The sequence below is a fragment of the Urocitellus parryii genome, chromosome 1, assembly GCF_045843805.1.
Source record: "Urocitellus parryii isolate mUroPar1 chromosome 1, mUroPar1.hap1, whole genome shotgun sequence".
Taxonomy (NCBI): domain Eukaryota; kingdom Metazoa; phylum Chordata; class Mammalia; order Rodentia; family Sciuridae; genus Urocitellus; species Urocitellus parryii.
The window spans coordinates 94,070,733-94,092,696 of NC_135531.1; the positions used below are offsets into that span (position 1 = coordinate 94,070,733).

The window sequence follows — 21,964 nt, forward strand, 5'->3', positions numbered from 1 at the left end:
CTCAGCACTGCAAATTTAAGTATTTTTTTAGTTGTCGATAGACCTTTATTTTATCTATCTATCTATCTATCTATCTATCTATCTATCTATGGCTAAGTGGTTAAGTACTCCTAGGTTCAATTCCCAGTGCAGTGTGCTCACAATTTTAGAAAAATAATGGAAGGTAAATCAAGGGCTGTATGTAGAATGAGTGGGAGGAAAAATCACCCAAGGACAAATTTATTATGTAAGAAAATTTACACACTCTGTACAAATTTATAATATTGTTTATATGTATATATGCAACTTAAATAAAATGTGCAGACCTTTAACATTCAGATCCATAAATTTTGACAATTGTATATAGCTGTGTAACTTCCACCCAAAACAACATATAGTACATTTACATTACCCCAGAAAATTTCTTCAATTCCTTTCTTGGTAAATCACTTCCCAACAATGGCAATCATTTCCTGTATTCAACACCAAATAGGGTTTGTCTATTTTGGGGTTTCATGTGAATGGAATCATACAATCCATATTCTTCTGTGTCTTGCTTCTTTTGTTTAATATAATCATTTTGAGATTCATGCATGCTATTGAGTGCATCAATAGTTGGTTCTTTTTCTTTTTTCCTCCAGTGCTAGGTATCAAATCAAGGGCCTCAAGCATGCTAGACAAGTGCTCTACTACTAATAAGCTACAACCCCTAATTCAATTACTTGTTTTTTTTTGTTGTTGAGAAGCATTCCATTGTATGACTATATCAGAGTGGGCTATTCCATTCTCCTATTATTGGACATTTGGGCTGTCTCCAGTTTGGGGCTACATATGAATAAAGATGCTATGAATATTTATATACAAAACTTTTGTGGATATATATTTTCACTTTTCTTGAGTAACTACTCAATAATAAAGTTGCTAGGTCATATGGGTGTGTTTACTTTTATAAGAAATTACCAACATTTCTCTGAACTGTTTGTATCATTTTACACTCCCATTGGCAATGTATGAGAGTTCCAATTACTGTACATTCTTGTCATTACTAATTATTGTTAATGTTTTTTAATTTAGCCATTCTAGACAGTGTCAAATGGCATCTTATTGTATTTCCCTGATGACTAATAAATTCCAAAATACTTGAAAATTAACTTTGGTTAAGGAATAGATCACAAAGTAAATTAGAAAATTAGATGGGCTGGTGATGTTGCTCAATGGTAGAGAGCTTATCTAGTATGACCCTGGGTTAGACCCCTAGCACCACAAAAGAAACAAACAAAAAACTTAGAGCTGAACAAAACTGAAAACACAACATATCAAACGAGGGGAATACAACAAAAGCAGCATGCTTTTGGTACTTTATTAATAAGTTTTTTTTTTTTTTTTTTTCCCCTACTGGGATTTCTGGTGCTTGGGATTGAAACCAGGGGCACTTTTTTTTTTTTTTTTTTTTTTTTTTTTTTTGAAACCAGGGGCACTTTACTAACACTTTATTACTTAGCTACATCCTAGGTCTTTTCACTTTTTAGTTTGAGACAGGGTCTTGCTAAGTTTCTGAGGGGCTTACTAAGTTGCTGAAGTTGGCCTTGAACTTGCCATCCTCCTGCCTCAGACTACCAAATTTCTGGGATTGCAGGTGTAAACCACAGTCCCTGGAAAGAAGTACTTTTAGAGAAAAGGAAAAGTGTGGGGTTGAGGCAGTAGCTCATGGTAGAACACATGCTCAATATGAGTGAATCCCTGGGTTCAATCTCTAATACACACACACACACAAAAACAAACAAACAAACAACAACCACAACAAAAAAAAACAGTGATTTAAGCTCCTACTTCAAGAGGAAAGAAACAAATTAAATCCAAAGTAGGTAAAAAGAAAATAATAAGAGAAGTCAATAAAATAGGAAATGGATTGCACAATAGAGAAAACAACAAGGACACAAACTGTTCTTGCTGAACATGGTTCAAGGTCAATGTCAGCAATTTAGACCCTCATCAATTTATGTGACTCAGGAGGCTGAGGCAGAAGGATCACAAGTTTAAAGCTAGCCTCAGCAACTTAACCTGGCTCTAAGCAACTTAACAAGATCCTTTCTCAGAATAAAAAGTAAAAAGGACTGGGGATGTGGCTCAGTAGTTAAGTGTCCCTGAGTTCAATCCCTAGTAAAAACAAAAACAACAAACAAACAAACAAAACAAAAAAACAACTTTTAAAAAAAAAAATTTTTTTTTTGCAGCTGAGCAAGTGCTCTACTACTGAGCTATATCCCCAGCCCCTGGAGGAATTATTTAAATTGATAAATCCTATGCTAGATTTATCACCAATAAATAAATAATAATAAAGGAGAGAAAACACACTTTACTACTGTCAGGAAAAAGGGACACCATTATAGTTGCTACAGATAGCAAAACGAAAAATAAGGGTATTATATATAATATCTTTATTCCCCGTTGGGTCCACAGTGGCTCTGCCCTAATTTCAACCCTTCTCTGTTCAGTATATGAGACAGTATAAATCTTGCCACACTCACCTGCTGTGACTGTGGCAAGATCCTTTCCTTAATTGGGCTGTAGTTTTTTTTTCTTTAATAAATTTAGGAGTGAGAAACAATGAAGGCAAAGTCCTTTCCAGTAGATGGAAGAGAAAAAGGGGGGGTGGGCATTGCCCTGAGTGGTGGCGCTGGTTTGTAATCCCAGTGGCTTGGCAGGCTGAGGCAGGAAGATTGTTGGATCAAAAGTTCAACGCCAGCATCAGAAATTTAGGGAGGCCCTCAGCAATTTATGGAGATCCTGTCTCAGAATAAAAAATAAAAAGGGTTGGGGATGCCCAGCCTGGTAGCTCATTCTGGTCTTAATGTAGATCTCTGCACAGAGTATATGCTCAGTGAATTAATTTGTCCCCACCTTCTAAAAAACAAATGCATGTATTCCAGGTTTGCTTATCAATAGGTATTCCTGATGATCTGGAACACATTGTTGATTTTTAATTACTGGAGCATACACTATATAGTTTTTAATTTTTTTCCTGAAGCACTTGGTAAAGTGCTTTTTTGTAACAATTTACCAAGCCAAGGGACACCTCTCTTAAGGCAGATATGAAAGTGGCTCGGGACAGAACAAGATCTTCTGGGGTTGCCCACCCAAGCTCGAGGAATTTCATTCCCAGCGGGTGTCCAGGCTACTACCACAGCTTTTGGAAAGGCATCTGATTAGACTTCAGAAAAGTCCTAGTTTTGCGACTAGAGCTGTGTGACAGTGGACAAGCCTTCCTCTTGCGGGGACGTTGCAATGGGATTAAGTGCCTCCTTCCGGGATTGGTTCGGGGATGGTAAAGCGACATGCAAAACATGTGCCTTTAAATATTTTTTTATCTTCGACGACACGCGCGAGAAATACCAGGCGCTGGGAACTAAAGGGTCCAGGCGCCACAGCATCCAGAACCCGCCTGCTCCTCGACTCTCGCGAGATCTCCTCCCAGCGCTTCGCGGCGTCATCCCCTCGACCGTGGCGGCCCTGGCGGCGACAGCGACGGTGCGTAAGGTACTCACAGGGGCGGACCATATCCCTCCGCCGCCGGCGCGGCCCGGCCCTCCCTCGCTGGACCGCCAATCCCCGCGCCTCCCGACCTGCCCCTCGGCCTGGGCCCACCCCGCGCTCTGGCGGCCCCACCCCGGCGGCGCCGCCCGCCCGCCCGCGCGTCCCTTGGTCCACCTGCAGCAGGCCGGAGGGCAGGCAGTTTCTCTCGCAGTCCGACCGAGAGACGCCTGCTGAGCCGGAGACTCGGGCTCTTGCTCCCGGCGGAGGGATCCGTGGCGGCTGTGGAGCCTCTGAGACTGGGAGGAAGAGGCAGCTACGGCGGCGGCGGCGGCGGCGGCTGGGGCGGCAGCGCATAAAGGGGCCGCCGCCGGGTGATGCGGTGACCGCTGCGGCAGGCCCAGAAGCTGAGTGGGCCCCAGCCCTCAGCTTGTCTTGTCGGACCCGCGCTCCCGAACTCCCCATCTTCTCCGGCCGACCCGCGACCGCCGAGGCGGCCTTAGGCCCCCTCGTCCCTTCCCCACCCCTTCCCCGCCCCCGGCCCGGGGGCCGCTGCCACCTCCACCGCCTCCCACCATGGCTCTGAAGAGAATCCACAAGGTAAGCGACCCGAGGTCGACTGCGGGGATGGGCCGCTGGGCGGGCCTCCTGAGCAGGCTGCGGCCTGCACTTCCCGCCGTCGCCTCCGCCGGGCTCGCGGCCTCTGGTTCTCGCTGCCGGCGCTGGCCCCGCGGGGCGGCATTCACACCCCACTCCCAGTGATGGCGCCCGTGGAGGCCCCGGCGCGCGGCCCGTGCTTAGGCCAGAGGTGCTCCCACTCCTAGTGTTCCTCCTGTCTGCCTTTCCGGGCCCTCGTGGTGTGGAGTCCCCGGGTGTCTCTCCGTCCTGGGACGGCTGCGCTCCAAGGCATTGTCCAGCTAAACTAGGGGTTGGGTGGTTCGAGGGCGTTAGGAGTCCCCATAGACAGAGCTCGAAAGGGCTCCTCCATCCGTCTACGCCCTGGCTCCCTTCTGAGAACTGCCTGGGCTCAGGGACCCTCTCTTGGGCCGGCGGAGGAAGCTGTATTGCCCGATCCACAACTATTTCTTGAGTTCACTTACCTCTTTGGTGACTATGTACTTCGGTCCATCTGACTAGCAGAAAGTGCTAGAGTAGGAAGTTTAGAAGGAAAAAAATGTGACTCTTAGGAAGGAGGAGGGAATTAGAGGGAGAAGCCTTTTATTCCTTGAGGTTGCCATATGTAGTCAGAAACTATCACTTCAGTTTTGCAAGATTAGATCTGATAGAAAAACTGTTAAATTGGTAAGGGTAGGAGCCAGTTCAAAAACTGAACATTGAAAACCACTGGAGAAATTACACACAGAAGCCTTTCACCGTCTATTCACAAAATAGACAACACAGTGTTGTATGTTCAGGGAGACCCTTTTGATTTTCGACGAGAAAGAATTTCTTTGCTCTTCGAAATGAAAGGTTATTCGTTCAGTTATGGATAAGGAGGTTTTCCTAATAATTGCATCAAGAGTGTGGGCTTGTCTTGAAAATTTAGGGTTCTTTATCTAATATTGTAGCCTTTTATTTTTATTTTACTTTATTTTTGGGGCGCTGGGGATTGAACCCAGGGGTGCCTTATTACTGAGACACATTCCAACTTCTCTTTATTTAACTACTATGAGACAGAATCTTTCTAAGTTGCTTAGGACCTCCTTAAATTGCCGAGGATGTCTTCCAATTTGCAACCCTTCTACCTTAGCCTTAGTAGTCAAGGGATTTCAGTCGTGTGCCACCACACCTGGCTATTGTAACTTTTTTAGTGCCACTTTAATTTTTTTTTTCTTGGAAGTGGGGAGACACCATTGGTGGTTTTTGTTAGGTGTTTCACTTGGCTACTCAGATTGGCTGAATTAAACTTTTAGCTGCTTAGTGAGAAGTAGGTCCTGGGATTATCCATTCTGAACTCTGTGGTGGGAATGCAGGAGGAAGAGAACCATTTTTTTACTTTGCCTTAAACCAAGTTAGGATGCAGATTGACAGTTTAAACACCTCAGTTCAGTAGTTGATCCTCATTTCATTCTTGTTGCTACTGTACTGAAAGTTGAACCCCTGGTCACTTGCCATTGAGCTACATCCCTTCCTCTCCCCCCCTTTAAAAAACTTTTTTTTTTTTTTTTTTTAATTGTAGATGGTCTGTCTAAATTGTTTAGGCTGTCTTCAAACTTGCAATCCTCCTGCCTTGGTCTCCTGAGTCTCTGGGATTACAGGTGTGCCCCATCATACCTGGCATGTTACTACATATTTTTGAGGAATCGATTTTCTCCAAAATATCCTTATAAATTTTAATAATAAAATCAAATTTAGAAATTAAATGATAGCTTGATTTTTTTTTTTTAATGGTACCTTTATTTTATTTATTTTAATGTGGTGCTGAGGATCAAACCCAGTGCCTCACACATGCTAGGCAAGTGCTGTACCATTGAGCTATAACCCCAGCCCACATCACCATCCCTTTTTTTATTTTGAGACAGGGTCTGGCTGAGTTGCCTGACCTGGCCTAGAATTTGTGATTCTCCTACCTTATCCTCTGGAATAACTGGGAACTGCACTCTCTGGCTAGTCCTCACTTTATTCTTGATCAATCAAGACCTTTAAATGAGTAGAATGAGTCCCATCACTTACTATAGGTTAGTTTAGCTTCTTACCCACTTTTTTGGCTTCAGTTCTTACAAATGAAAAATGGCAGACTTTAGACAATAAATCTTATACTAAAATGAAGCAGATATTTGTTAAAAAAAATGTGAACCTTAAGTAAAGGCTTCTGGTAGAGTCATTTAAGGTGCAGAAGCACAATTGAGAGATAATCATCCAAGTAAAAAAAATATGTATTTTTGAGGTGTTTAGGAGTTACTGAGTACTTCTAGAGTCTAACTGGGACGTTATCAACTTGGAGATGTCACTTGGTTTATACCTATAGAGGATTGTGCTCTTCTACAACTGAGTATACTATGTGATAACTATCAGATCAAGAATTGTAGCATTTAATCCCTACATTGATTGAAAATAGCATTTTGATTACAAACAACATTTTAATCTAATTGTACTTGCTACTTGCCCCCAGTAATGTGATTTCTTCTGAGTTACTACATCTTTTTTTTTTTTTTTTTTTCCTTTTTGGTTCTGGGGATTGAACCCAGGAAAGCTTTGTCACAGAGCTACATCTCCAGCTCTTTTTATTTTGAGACTCACTAAGTTGTTAAGGCTGGCCACAAAATTTGCGATCCTTCTGCCCCAGCCTCCTCAGTTCCTGGGGTTTACAGAAAGCATATGCCACATGTTTTTTTAAGTTTATTTTTGGTACTGGGGATTGAATCTAGGAGACTTTACCACTGAGATACATCTGCAGCCTCCCCCCCCCGCCTTAAGTTTAACACAGGGTCTGTATAAATTGTTGAGGCTGTCCTCAAACTTGCAATCCTACTGCCTTGGTCTCCTGAGTCTCTGGGATTATAGGTGTGCCCCATCATACTGGTATGTTACTACATATTTTTAAGGAATAAATTTTTTATAATAAAATCAAGTTTAGAAATGAAAGGATAGCTTTTTTTTTTTTTTTTAATGGTACCACAGATGCTTAACCACTGAGTCACATCTCCGACCCTTTCTATTTTTTGAGACAGGTTCTCACCCAAGTTGTTTTAGTGCTTCACTACTGAGAATGGCCTTGAACTTGCAGTCCTTCTGCCTCAGCTTCCCAAGTTACTGAGATCACAGGCATGTACCACCACCCTTGGCAATGCTTGAACTTTTAAAACTGCTATTCCTTTTTTTCCTAGTTTTTAACTAAAGGCTTCTTCAAAGTATGGCTTGACTTCTCAGAGGCCAGAGATTAGAAAAATGAAATTTATTTCTGGTATACCATTCAAAGATTATGAAAACAAGATGGAATTAAGTTTTTTACTTTTCATATGATGCCCATTTTAGGCTGAATGGCAGAGCAGTCAGTCCCATCTTATCCTCAGTCCTAGTAGTGTATCTCTAATGGAATCTGCAAGACACTTGCTTTTTTTTTTTTTTTCTTTTAATACTGGGGTTTGAACTCAGGGGTGCTTTACCAGAGTTACATCCCCAGACCTTTTTATTTTTTATTTAGAGACAGGGTCTCACCAATTTGCTGAGGGCCTCAAATTTGTTACCTTCCTGTCTCAGCCTCCAGATTACAGTTATGTGCCACTATGGCCAGTAACATACTTGTTTTATATTGATCTTGGTCTTGAACCTTCTCAATTATCATTTTCTGAAATAATAATTCTCCTTAAATGCCTTTTCAACTTTAGATGTCAAGAACTACATCTGGATTCCAATAAAATTTTTCTTTTTTTTTAAGTATTTATTTTATATTTGGACACAATATCTTTATTTCACTCATTTATTTTTTACATAGTGCTGAGGATTGAACCCAGGGTCCCGCGTGTGCGAGACGAGCGCTCTACCGCTGAGCCACAACACTAGCCCCCAGTAAAATTTTTCTAAGAAAAACCACATTTGACATGGCATTTTTAGGAATTTAGTATCTTGTTTCTTTGACGGAGGGACACTATTTGTATCTGAATTTGGCAGTCTTCAAATCTTTTTTTTTTCCCCTGTGCTGAGGAATTGCCATGTCTTTTTTGGAAAAAGCTTTTGAAGGGCTTTATTTTGAGATACAGTTTAAGGTTGTCAGACCTATGCTTTAAGCAGAATATACCAAAGAGGATGATTATGAATATACAGTGTAGTTCTGGCAAAGGTTGAGATCTGGGGTTTTTGTATCTATACTAAATGGCTCTGGTCTGCTATGTTTTGAGGTTTTTTTGCTGACTATATAGGTCTTCAGCTTTGATTTTGATGCTTTGAGTGCCTTGAAGCACCACCCCCATCCCTTTTCCAGTTGGCTGCATCTCATCTGTTGTGGGCTAAGAAACCAGATCATGGAGTTTATTAAAATTGTGTCTAAAATAAGATCTAGTAGGCTCTGAGTGAAGAGGGTTCATGTGTTCTGTGAATTGTGTGGTCTCTGGAAGATCAGAGACCTTTTTGACTTGCTTCCTGTTTTTCTTTTGCTATATAGATGCCAGAGGTTCTTTTGTAAGTCCCATAATGCTGACATACAAAGTTAGTTTCTGTATTTTTTAGGAAGGTTAAAGGCTCAGTATCTTGATCTTTGATGATTTGAAGATTGACCAAACTTTGGATACTGAAAGGTTTTTTTTTTTTTTTTAATTGGTGCTGGGGATTGAACCCAGAGGTGCTTTATCATGGAGTCAGTCACATCCCCAGCTCTTTTATTTTGAGACAAGATCTCACTAAGTTGTTTAGGGCCTTTCTAAGCTGTTGAGACTCATCTTGAATTTACAGTCCTCCTGCCTCAGCCTCTTGAGTTGCTGGGATTATAGGCATGTGCAACCATATCTGACAAGCTTCTTTTTTAATAGTAATAGAGTCATGTATTTAAAAGATATCCTTGGGGCTGGGATTGTGGCTCAGCGGTAGAGCGCTCGCCTAGCACAGGTAGGACCTGGGTTCGAACCCCAGCACCACATCAAAATAAAAAGGCATTGTCTTATGTCCATCTACACCTAAAAAATAAATATTAAAAAAAAAAAGATATCCTAATGCTACTTCTAGTTATAGTTAACATTTGGTATACTAGCTTTAAAACATCACCTAGTATATATTATATTATTCTGTTTTTTGTTTAAGATTTTATTTTTTAGCTGCCTTAAATCTTTTGAACCTCCTAAAACAAAATGATGAAGTTTTCGGCTAAAGATTTAAAACTCTGATGACTATGAAATCCAGGCAGGTAACCAAAGTGAGCAAGAAGAAAGAAGAGAATTAGCAAATGCATGTGTTGTGTCAGATGAGGGCAGCTGCTACCCTGTTCCCTCCAAATGTTGCCATTGCCAAGATCCTTGGGCCCAGTGTTGCCAGATCTTCCTTTTTTTTCTACCCATGAAAGAGAAGCTGGGCTGGGGATATGGCTCAAGCGGTAGCGCGCTTGCCTGGCATGTGTGCGGCCCGGGTTCGATCCTCAGCACCACATACCAACAAAGATGTTGTGTCCGCCGAGAACTAAAAAATAAATATTAAAAATTCTCTCTCTCTCTCTCTCTCTCTCTCTCTCTCTCTCTCACTCTCTCAAAAAAAAAAAAAAAAAAAAAAAAAAAAAAAAGAAAGAGAAGCTGAAAGTCCAGATTTTTGGCAACCTAATCAAATTTTTTTTTCTTCTCTTTTTTTAGTACTGAGGATTGAACCCAGTGTGAAAGGCATGCTAGACAAGTACTCTAATACTGAGCTACATCTCTCACCCTTTTTTTATTTTGAGACTATCTCACAAAGTTGCCCAGGCTGGCTTAGAACCTATGATTTTCCTCCTCTGTTGCTGGGAATACAAGTGCCTGCTACTGCACCTAGCTTTATATTGTGGTGTGAGGTTATAGGAAACATCAATTTAATAGATTTAATCCCATTTAGAGGTATATATCCTATCCTTTTTTAAAAAAAATTTTTTTAGTTGTAGGTGGACACAATATTTTTATTTGTTTTTATTATTTCTTTTTTTTTTTTTTTTTTAGTTTTCGGCGGACACAACATCTTTGTTTGTGGTGCTAAGGATCCAACCCTGGCCACACGCATGCCTGGCGAGCGTGCTACCGCTTTAGCCACATCCCCAGCCCGTTTTTATTATTTGTATGTGGTGCAGAGGATTGAACCCAGGGCCTCACATGTGTGAGGCAAGTGCTGTACTGAGCTATACCCCCAGCCCCATTTTATTCTTTTTAATATATATATATTAAAATATATATATATATATATTTTTTTAGTTGTAGATGGATATCATACCTTTATTTATTTTTTATCTGGTGCTGAGAATTGAACCCAGTGCCTCACATGTGCTAAGCAAGTGCTCTACCATTGAGCTACAACCCCAGTCCATACATCTTATTTTTCATTATGATTTGTTTCATGTTGTTACTCATCTTTTTGTAGACGGTACACTTTCAAAATATCTTGAGGTTGAGAGGTTACCAGAGTAATGATTTTTCCTTCTTTTTCTTTTTTTGCACTGGGGATTGACTCAAGAGGCACTCTAAGACTGAGCTATGTTCCCAGCCCTCTATATATATTGAGATCCACCTACCTCCTGGGTTGCTGGGATTATAGGTGTGTGTAATTGTCTCATTACACCTGGTTCAAGTGTGATTCCTAAGGATGTGGGAAAGGAGTTGTAATACTGCAACAGTAATAAATTTTAAAATATTACTTAAAAGTTGACTGGGGGTTGGGGACGTAGCTTGGGTTGTGGCGTGCTCCCCTAGCATGCACAAAGCCTTAGGCTGAATCTCTAGCACCATGTGGAAGAAATACTAGAGATTTGGATTGTATATTACTATCATCATAGGAGGGCTGGGATATAGTTCAGTGGGAGTATTCTCACCTAGCAGGTGGAAGGTCCTCCTGGGCTCCATCTAAATGAATTCCTATCAAAACGATGAAACAAATTAACAAATATTCCTGTGAAATGCTGGGAACTACATAGTAAGTAGTTGGCTAAAAGAAAGCTATTTAAATTAGAATTAGTTCTATCTTGGAAAGTAGGTGTACCTTATTCCAAAAAATAGCTTTTTTTTTTTTTGGTGGTGATGGTGCTGGGGCTTGAACCTAGGGCCTCCTACATGCTAAACAAGTGCTCTATCACTAAACTCCAATCCCATCCAACCCCAGCTCTTAGGATGAGTATATAAGTATTCTGGGAAGATTTTTTTTCTCCTTCCACTAGAAAAGGATTTCTTCCCAGGGGGCAGTGGCGCATACCTACAGTCCTAGCTCTATTGAGAGGCTGAGGCAGGAAGATTACTTGAGATAAGGAGTTCAGGCCAGCCTAGGTAACTGAAAGATCTCATCTCTTAAAAAACACTGGGGGTGTAGCTCAGTTTTATACCCAGTGCTTAGTATACATGATAAGGCCCCAGCATGATTTTAAAAAAAGAAGAAATAGAAACTTTACTTTGCAACATTTCATTGAATTGAGAGACTTTCTTTGGTTCTACTAGGTTTCTATTTAAATATAATTTAAATAGTCATTATTAGCCAGGTGTTGTTGTACATACCTATAATTCCAGCTACTCCAGAGGCTAAAGCATGGAACACAAATTTGAGGCCAGTCTGGGCAACTTAGCAAGACCCTATCTCAGAGTAAAATAAAATGGGGTAGGAATGTTGCTCAGTGGTGAAGTGCTCCTGTGTTTAGTCCCCACTACCAGAGGTGGTGGGGAGCTGTCTTTGAGGAGAACTTAATGAAGATTTTTCTTTAGAGATCCTCAGGGATTGTGTATTATTGTAATGCTGACTAAGGAGGTTTTAATAAGGCCAAATTCTGGATATTATAGTTCAAAAAGGGATGGCTGCTAAAATATCTCAGGCAGCTCCCAGGATAGGAATTCCTGACTCATTTCTGATATTTCCAGAATCCTCTGCCCCCCACATCATGGAAATATGGAGCACACTTGGTTTTCCTGTACAAATAAAGTTTTGATGGCTAACCATCAGGCTAATCTTCAAAATCATATTAAATTGTAACATAGAGAAATAAAGTACCATTTTTTTCTGTTCAAAGTCAAGTGAGACTTCAACTAATAGAATCATAATGTTAAATATTGCAACATATCACAGGATTGCTATCTGAAAAGGCCATGTGACTTGCTAGGGAAGACTAGGCCTGAATCCAGAACCTGGATTTATTGCTGGGTATGGCGGTGTACACCTGTAATCCCAGCAATTTGGGAAGCTGAGATAGGAGAATTGCAAATTAGAGGCCAACCTTGGCAACTTAGTGAGACCTTGTTTCAAAATAAAAAAAGTTGGGTATGTGACTTAGTTTAAGTGTTTCAGGGTTCTGTCCGGTTGGGTACAGGGGTGGTGCAGAGGGAAAGAAATTTGGATTTCTTGACTGTATCCAATATCTTTTCTGGAAGGCCAGGTAATAAATACCTTTATGTAGGTGTTAGGATATAAATCAAAAGGAAGCAATTTTTTTTCTTTTGTTCAAACAATTTTTTTTGAAAATTGGGAATTGAACCCAGAAGTGCTTTACCATTGAGCTACATCACCAGCTCTTAATATTTTGAGACAGGGTCTCACCAAGTTGTCCAGGCTAGCCATAAATGCAATCCTCCTACTTCAATTTCCCTAGTCACTGGGATTACAGATGTGCTCCACTAGCCTGACATAATTAGGATTAAATTATGTCCTGGAATCTGAATATCTTTGTAAACTTTCCTTTGAATTGTTGATGGGGGTCACATTAAGAGCATATCCATGATCACACACTTGGATGTTCTTTATCATTCATTCATTTATATATATATATATATATATATATATATATATATATATATATTTTAATTTTTTTTAGTTGTAGATGGACACAATATCTATTTTTTTTAATGTATTTATGTGGTGCTAAGGATCGAACCCAGGGCCTCATGCATGTGAGGCAAGTGCTCTACCACTGAGCTACAACTCCAGTCTCGTTATATATTTTTCATCAGTGTAAAATGGGTGCAGTGGTGCATACTTGTAATTCCAGCTACTTAGAGGATCTGGCAGAAGGATCTCAAGTTTGAGGCTAACTAGGCAGTTTGGTAAGACCATGGCTCAAAAAATTGAAAAACAGTAAGGGCTGGGGTTATAGCTCAGAGGTAGAGCACTCCTGGGCTCTGTCCCCAGTACTGCCAAAAAAACAAAAAACAAAAAAAGAAGAAGAAGAAAGTCAAATGGGTTCTTAAATTTTTAATGGCGATTTTTTTTTTTAGTATTTATTTATTTTTAGTTCCACAACATCTTTGTTTGTATGTGGTGCTGAGGATCGAACCCGGGCCGCACGCATGCCAGGCGAGCTCGCTACCGCTTGAGCCACATCCCCAGCCGCGGTTCTTAAATTTTTACAAAAGATTAAGAACCATCCTCCTACCTTCTTAAATATAGTTTTAATCTTATCATGACCAAAGCATCTATTCTACAGAGAAAATAGGAATCTTTTATTATGTGAATCTTTTAGATTTCCTTGGAGGCATTAAAAAAAATTCCAGCTACTATATTTAGAGATTAACTGTATATCAAGAATTATTGAATCTTTTCAGCAGTTCTATGAGAATTGCTTTCCCCGGGTTAGACGAGAAACAGAGACATGGAGTACACTTGTCCAAGATTATATGGTTATGGTAGAAAAAGTCAGTATTCAGATGCAGGTCTTGACTGTACAGCCACTGCTTCTCTACATTTGACTGTCTTTATCATTGTTTTTCTCCCTGCTTGTTTCTAGAGAAACTGTACTTTTCCCTTTGCCAAACAATTACCTTCTATCCTATTCTTTCTTAAATGTCCTTGCTCTCTAGTAAATTGTCTGCTTTTATAGTTCCAGTGTCTGCTCTACTAGTCTTCTTCAGCATCCAAATTTATCCAAGGTGTTTTCCCTTTCTAAATAAACAAATTTGTTTAGTGGTGCTGGGGATGAACTAAGGAATGGTGCATGCTAGGCAAGCATTCTGCCACTGGACTACACTGTCAATTCCAGCAAATGAAAAAAAAAATTTTTTTTGGATCTGGAGATTTAACCAAGGGGTGGTATCCCCCCCCTTTTTTTTTTTTTTTTTATAAAGATGCCTTTATTTTTATGTGTATGTGGTGATAAGGATCGAACCCAGTGCCTCACACATGCTAGGCAAGTGCTCTGCCACTGAGATACAGCCTCAACCCCTCTCCACCCCTTTTTGTTTTTAATTAAAAAATTTTTTAATATAAGTGTGTGTTTTTTTTTTTTTAAATTTTTAATATTTATTTTTTAGTTCTCAGTGGACACAACATCTTTGTTGGTATGTGGTGCTGAGGATCGAACCCGGGCCGCACGCATGCCAGGCGAGTGCGCTACCGCTTGAGCCACATCCCCAGCCCATAAGTGTGTGTTAATTGTGTCATTTCTTTTTTAAAAAAGATTTATTTTTTTAGACTTTTAATTTTATTTATATGTGGTGTTGAGTATCGAACCCAGCACCTCACACATGCTAGGCCAGCACTCTATCACCGAACCACAACCCCAGCCTCTGCCTTGGAATTTTTGATCTTCCTGCCTCAGCTTCCCAAGTCCCTGGGATTACAGACACTTGCTACTGCATCAGGCTAAATATTTTTTAATTAATTCATATATATTTTAAATTTGACATCACACTGCCAGTTGTGTTGTCTTAAGCCTATTGTCCCATCTACTCAGAAGGCTGAGGCAGGAGGATTGCAATTTTTAGGTCAGTATGGGCAATTTAGGGAGACCCTGTCTCAGAATAAAAAAATAAAAAGGACTGAGGATGTAGCTCAGTTTCTGGGTTCAATCCCTAGGATTTCTAAACAAATAGCTCTAATGATCTCAGACAAGAGATCATTATTAATTTAAATATATAATCAAAATACACTATAATAAGCAAAAAAAGTTAGGGACTATTGAAAACGATATCAAGATGGAACATCTTTCATATTTATTAAGACTAGTATTTTTGGGGGGCCAGAGACATAGCTCATTGGCAGTGCTTGCCTAGCATGTACAAGCATCCTCACACACACAAAATAGTACTTTTCTTACTTAATATAGTATTCCTTTGGGGCTGGGAATGTGGCTCAGTGGTAGAGCTCTTGCCTAGCATGTGTGAGGCCCTGGGTTCGATTCTCAGCACCACATATGAATAAGTAAAATAAATGTCCATTGACAAGTGAAAAAAAATATTAAAAAAAAAAGTGATCCTAGGGCTGGGGATGTGCCTCAAGTGGTAGCACGCTTGCCTGGCATGCGTGCGGCCCGGGTTCGATCCTCAGCACCACATACAAAGATGTTGTGTCCGCCGAAAACTAAGAAAATAAATATTAAAAAATTCTCTCTCTCTCTCTCTCTCTCCTCCTCTCTCCCTCTCTCCTCTCTCTCCCTGTCTCCCTCCCTCCTTTCTCCCTCTCTCTTTAAAAAAAAAAAGTGATCCTCATCAGGTGCTGCATTAATGTATTACTGGATATTTTTATTACAGTGTATGAAAATTGTTTGGAACAGGTACATTGTTGTAAATGAAAGAACACAAACTTCTTTTATTTATTATATTTATTTATTTATTTATTTATTTTAGAAGTAGTTGGACACAATACCTTTATTTTATTTATTTATTTTTATGTGGTGCTGAGGATCGAACCCAGGGCCTCACATGTGCTAGACGAGCACTCTACCCCTGAGCCTAGCCCCTACTGCTTATTTTATACCATTCTTATTTGCCATATGTAGGCAATTCAGCTACCACTAACACTTTTTGGTACTGAGGATTGAATACTGGGGTGCTTAACCAATAAGCCACATCACCAGCCCCCCCACCTTTTAAATGTTTTGTTTTAGTTGTAGTTGGACGCAGTACCTTTATTTTACTTTTATGTGGTGCTGAGGCTGAACCCAGGGCCTTGCATGTACTAGAGGAGTGCGCTACCGCTGAGCTACAACTTCAAACCCATCGCCAGCCCTTTTAATATTTTATTTTCAGACATGATCTCTCCAAGTTGCTCAGGACTTTGCTAAGATGTTGAGCCTGCCTTTGAACTCGTGATTCTCCTGCCTCAGCTTCCCTAGGCACTGGGATTATAGACATGTGCCACCATGCCCAGCTTACCAACATTATTAATTTTCCTTCATGAACAAGTCACCTAATTTTTTCTAAAAACCAGAGACTATGCTTTGTTTATGGTTTTTTTTAAATTATTAATTTTTTTGTAGTTGTAAATGGACAGAAAGCCTTTATTTGTTCATTTTTATGTGGTGCTGAGGATTGAACATAGTGCCTCACACTTGTTAGGCAAGCACTCTGCCACTCAGCTACGACCCCAGCTAACTCTTGCTTGTTTATTTAAAAATAATTTCACTTCTTGGGTTAAAGAATCAAGGGATTCTGCTTTCCATTTAAAACCTGTTCATTCCAACTATAAGTCTTTGGGAAATAGGTTAGAATGCTAGAAATAGTTAATATTATGGTGAGCTTTGATTAAATAACTTCTCAAATATACATGGAATTATGACAAGAAATAGGGTAGATCAGTGGTTCATTGGTGGTCAAGAAGAAAGTAATGCTGGTAGTTAAATATTGCATCTCTATGCAGATTGATAGACAGAAGTTTGGCATCATTTGCACGTGTGTGTGTGTGTGTGTTACTTGAGTTCAACTACCCAGGACCTCCTCATACATGCTAGGCAAGTATTCTACTACTGAGATACATCCCCAGTGCCTTTAAATAGTTTTTTTTTTTTTTTTTTTTTTTTTTTAAATTTTTGAGACAGGTCTGGTATAGTTGCTTAGGCTGGCCTGGAATTTGTGATCCTCTTGCCTAAGCCTCTTCAGCCTCCCCAATACCTGGGATTACAGTTTCTGCCACTGGCTGGGCTTATCATTTGCTTTTGCTATTTGATGTGCAGATTTCTTGAGGCAAATTATTGCTCTAAAGCTGAAAATAAAAAAGTATTGCTCAATAATATGTATTGGGCTAGGAATATAGCTCATTTGGTAGAGTGCTTGCCTCACATGCACAAGGCCCTGGGTTCAATCCCCAGCAGCACACACACAGACACACACAAACACACAAAAGTATGTATTAAAAGTGGATAAAATTTAGAACAAAAAATATTGCTGCCTTCACTATTATAGTACATAGTAGTTTATCATGGGAAAAACTTTGTAATTGAAACAGTTCTCATTGATCCTGCTCAGTCATTTTATTTTGTTCTTTTTGAGTGCTTTCCCTTATACAAAGAATGTCTTCTCACCCCACATTCCTCTCCTTCCAAATTCTTTATTCAAACTTAGAGACTTCTGAGAAGCTTGCACTAATATAGAACTGCTGCTGCTCTCCTCCTCCTCCCCCTCCCCCTCCTCCTCCCTCCCCTCCTCCCCCTCCTCCCTCCTCCTCCCCCTCCCCCCTCTTCCTCCCCCTCCCCCTCCTCCTCCTCCCCCTCCTCCTTCTCCTCCTCCTTTTGTAGATGGACACAATACATTTTTTTCTTCTTTTTTTTTATTATTAGAACTATTTTCTTATTTGAGGTTTTTTCTCAGATCCTGAATATCTTCTAAATTTACAATGAAACAATCAGAGGATTGGAAACATTGGTTCTGAGACAGACTCCTTGGTAATGAGAAAGTCCATTTCCAACTGGGGAAGTTTATCTGAGTTCCAGCCTTTTCAGTTTAACATACACTTACCACCTAGAAAAATAAATCCCAAGTACCCATCTGTGTTGAAGGAAAAGAGTTACTTGTGATTTTATAAAAAATGGAACTAAAGATATCTTTCTTTTATTTATTTTTATGTGGTGCTGAGGATTGAACCCAGTGCCTCACATGTCCTAGGCAAGTGCTCTACCATTGAGCTACAACCCTAGCCCCAGTATTGTTTCTTAGTATGTGTACATGAATGATTTTTATCTCTTTTGGACTTAGCTTTCCTGGACAATATCTCTGTTTTATTCTTTGTAGTATACCTGATGCATGGTAGGTATTCAGTGAATGCCAGTTCCAGTGGTGTGGTAGGAAAAGATAAGAGGATTTTGGAGCAGCATACCTACTGAGTTATTTTCTAGTCCTGTGGCATTAGGCAGGTATTCTCACTCATGTTTTTAAGCCTCAGTTTCCTTATGAATAGAAGGGGGATAATGTCATATAGCCCACAAGCCTGTGGGAAATATTAACAGGATTAATTCTTGGTACTTTGAACTACACAAAAGGTGTAGGTTCTTGTTTTGTTTTGTTTTTTGTTTGGTTATTTGTTGCTTTTAGTTTTGTTTTTACAACATATGGCCCTTTAGTTTGTTTCACAATCTGGAAACAAATCAAATAACCATCAATAGATGAATATAACAGCAAAATATAGGATATCCATACAATGTAGTATTACCCAGCAACAAAAAGGAACAGTTCCTGGTGCAGTGGGAGGCTGAGACAGGAGGATCCCAGAGTTCAAAGCCAGTCTCAGCAAAAAGCAAACCCTAAGCAACTCAAGTGAGACCCTGTCTCTAAATAAAATACAACATAGGGCTGGAGATGTGTGTGGCTCAGTGGTGGAATCCCTGGCACCAAAAATAAACAAATAAATGAATGAATAAAAAGGAGCAGATAAAAGATACTTATCTGCCACTTATATATTAACTCAGCTTTAAATTCAGCCTTTAGAACCTTCTCTATTGTAAGGAGCTGGACTCTTTCACTTTTGCATTTAGCAAAATATTAGGCATTGTCAGTAGAGGGCACTGGAAGGACATTGCAGAAGTAAGAGGTTTCTTGGATCTGTTAGGCTTTTTATTACTTTTGTTTTTATTTTAATTTTTTTCTGTTAGTCTTCTTAAAATCATTATTTAGTGTTTATGTTTGTTTGTTGTTTTTTGTTTTGCTTTTGCAATACTGGATATTGAACCCTGGACCTTGGATATGCTAGGTAGCTAGCATGTGGGTTTACTGCCGCGACCCCTCGCCAGCAAAGGAAACATGACACAGGATTCTTCCTTCAGCAGTTTATTCAGGCCTTTGTTTTGACATGTCTTTTAGCTTGTTTCTCCCTCTACTCCCGTGTGCCCCAGCATTAATAAAGCAGATAAATCCCCAATGTACAACTACCACATGGACTTTTCTCATAGGGTGCCAAGTCACAGCTTGCCAACTCATTCTGATAAGGAGTTGTTTGTCACAGACTACAGCGGAAACCAGCGCCATCTTGTAATGGCGGCCACAGTACACAGAAACGGCTCACCACAGTTCCCCTTTTTTGTTTTACTAAGACAATACAGGCGAGAGTAGAGGTCCTATCCCACTGTGCAGAAGTGGCTGCATAGTATGGTCCAGCCCTAAGGAGGCGCCTTCCCCAGATCTGGCTTCATATCAGCCGACGCCTTTTTTCGTGGGGCAGGGCGTGGACGTCCAACCCGCATGCAATAGGACATGCTCTCCTTGAGGTCCACTTCAAGGATCACTCAAGTGCAGTGCCTTGCCTCGCATCCTGTATCGTGACGATGGTGGACGAAGGGGGACAGCTGAGGCTGCCTTCGTAGTACAGACAAAATTAAGTTGGCAACACCCCAAGAGAAAGGCACGGACAGTAAAGCAAAAGATAAAGACCAGTGTGGAAACCCACCTGAGTGCAATGGTGACAAGACCCGCAGAGTGCAAAGGCTTTCCAACACTAGAAGGATGACAAAAGAAGGACATGTTGATCCCAGTGCAATGTTATAATAACTTGGGGTGCAACGACCATGTCAAAGGTTTACTGTTTAAGATGCGCAAGCCAGACCTGTGGCAAGTTGCCATTTTCTAAAGCAGCAAGAGCTTGGACGAGCATTGTCTTGTCCCGAGCATTGCGGGCCTTGAGATGACAGAGAAGCCACAAACAAAGAATCACACCAAAGCAACACATAGTACCAAAAATGCCTACTCCCACCCACTCCTTAAAAAAGGAAAAGGCAGATGACAACCAATTGGTAAATTGACCCAAGGTCACTGGATCGACACGGGTGTTGTTTAAGGCAGCTATCTGAGTTAGTTGAGACTGGATCATCTCTTCCGCTGTCATGGACCAATTTCCGGCCAAATAAGCACCGATGATGTGGGAAGCATTCCTGGAATCATTAAATCTGACAGAGGTTACACATAAATGTTCACGTTGGTCAACACAACCCAAACATACCAAGTTAGTCAATTCTTCCACCTGAACCTGAAGTAAATCTATTCTTTGGTTGGCAGCTAAAATCCCTGACAAAACATGTTGATTAATTTTATTTTGAGACTCAAGTATGGTGGAAGTATGTTGAACAACTTCATTAACAGTGACAGCAGTTTGTACCTGGCTGGTCATGGCTACTCCAGCTGTAACTGCTGCAGCAGCAGACACTGCTACGGCTGTCACTATAGCTGCTGTAATTCCAAAATCCCTGCGGACTCTTAGCAGCTCCATAAGAGGGAACTTCTCCGGGTCCGCCTCAACTGGAATTGGGATAAAAGTTGGAATTTTCATAACTACTGCTAAAGACCAGGAGCCATTCCGGCACTCTGCTAGATAACAAGTAACATTAGTACAATCCAGCATATCCCCTGTGGTATCATTGGCTAATAAGAATAGGAATGGGGATTGAAGACACACCCCTGCAGGGGGCAGTGTCGCATTGCTCAGTTGAGAATTGTGGGAGATATTTCCAAGCCTACGACCTTGTCCTGTAATCTCATATATAGAGCCTGAAACATTAAACAGCCAACTTTTGGCTCCAAGCAATTGAGCCAAATATCGGCCGTGGCCCCCCTCTCATTAGAAATAAGCCACTTCGCTGTGGGATCCCTCAGATTTTTCCTCATGCAATTGCTCAAGAACAGCTTGACCCTCAATTATAGCCTCTTGACATTTACCATCTGTTATACATCCTCTAACCAGCTTCCATATTAGAATAATGCCATCTTTTAAAGTTCCCTGCTTATAAGCAAAGTCAAGGTCTTTTCCTAACTTGTCCCAGCTGGGAATTGTAAGACTCCCTGAAAAAGCAAACCAAGGAGCTGCGATATCAGCCTTTCTCAAAAACATCTGCAATGTGCTCTGTTTCACTTTAAGTTCCTTAGAACGCAGCAGCCCATCCAAGGCCAGCAAAATTGGGCTTGAGGAGTTAACACCCATAATGTTTTCAAAACTATGAAGATGTTTTCAAAACTATGAAGAAAGTGAAAGTACAAAAGCCCCGCTCTCTCTTTATCTACAGAGGAGCGTCCTGTTTAATTATTTTTCCGCTCTCTCTTCATTTACCGAGGAGCGTTTTATTTTATTATTTTTCCCCGCTCTCTCTTTTTTTTTTTTTTAAGAGAGAGTGAGAGAGGGGAGAGAGACAGAGAGAGAGAGAGAATTTTCAATATTTATTTTCTAGTTCTCGGCGGACACAACATCTTTGTTGTTATGTGGTGCTGAGGATCGAACCCGGGCCGCACGCATGCCAGGAGAGCGCGCTACCGCTTGAGCCACATCCCCAGCCCCCCCCCCGCTCTCTCTTTATCTACAGAGGAGCACCCTATTTTATTATTTTTTCTTGCTCTCTCTTTATCTACAGAGGAGCGCCCTATTTTATTATTTTTTCCTGCTCTCTCTTTATCTACAGAGGAGCGCCCCGCTTTCATTTGCGGATTCCCATTTATTCGGGAACTTACCGGTGCACCACCCTGACTGCTGAAGGTTCTGGATCCTGGGTTCGAGGAGGTGTCCCCGTCCGGGCCACCAACTGCCGCGACCCCTCGCCAGCAAAGGAAACATGACACAGGATTCTTCCTTCAGCAGTTTATTCAGGCCTTTGTTTTGACATGTCTTTTAGCTTGTTTCTCCCTCTACTCCCGTGTGC

The 21,964-nt window shown here is 40.8% G+C and overlaps 1 protein-coding gene across 1 annotated transcript in view; it reads left to right on the forward strand.

Annotated features, from left to right (window-relative positions):
- Positions 1-3,622: 3,622 nt before the first annotated feature.
- The window catches only part of Ube2d2 (ubiquitin conjugating enzyme E2 D2), a 57,359-nt gene continuing 39,017 nt past the window's right edge, over positions 3,623-21,964 (forward strand). Inside the window, exon 1 of the mRNA XM_026401241.2 lies at positions 3,623-4,110. Coding sequence (XP_026257026.1) covers positions 4,087-4,110 — 24 coding nt within the window. The 5' untranslated portion in view covers positions 3,623-4,086. The remainder of the gene's footprint in view (positions 4,111-21,964) is intronic.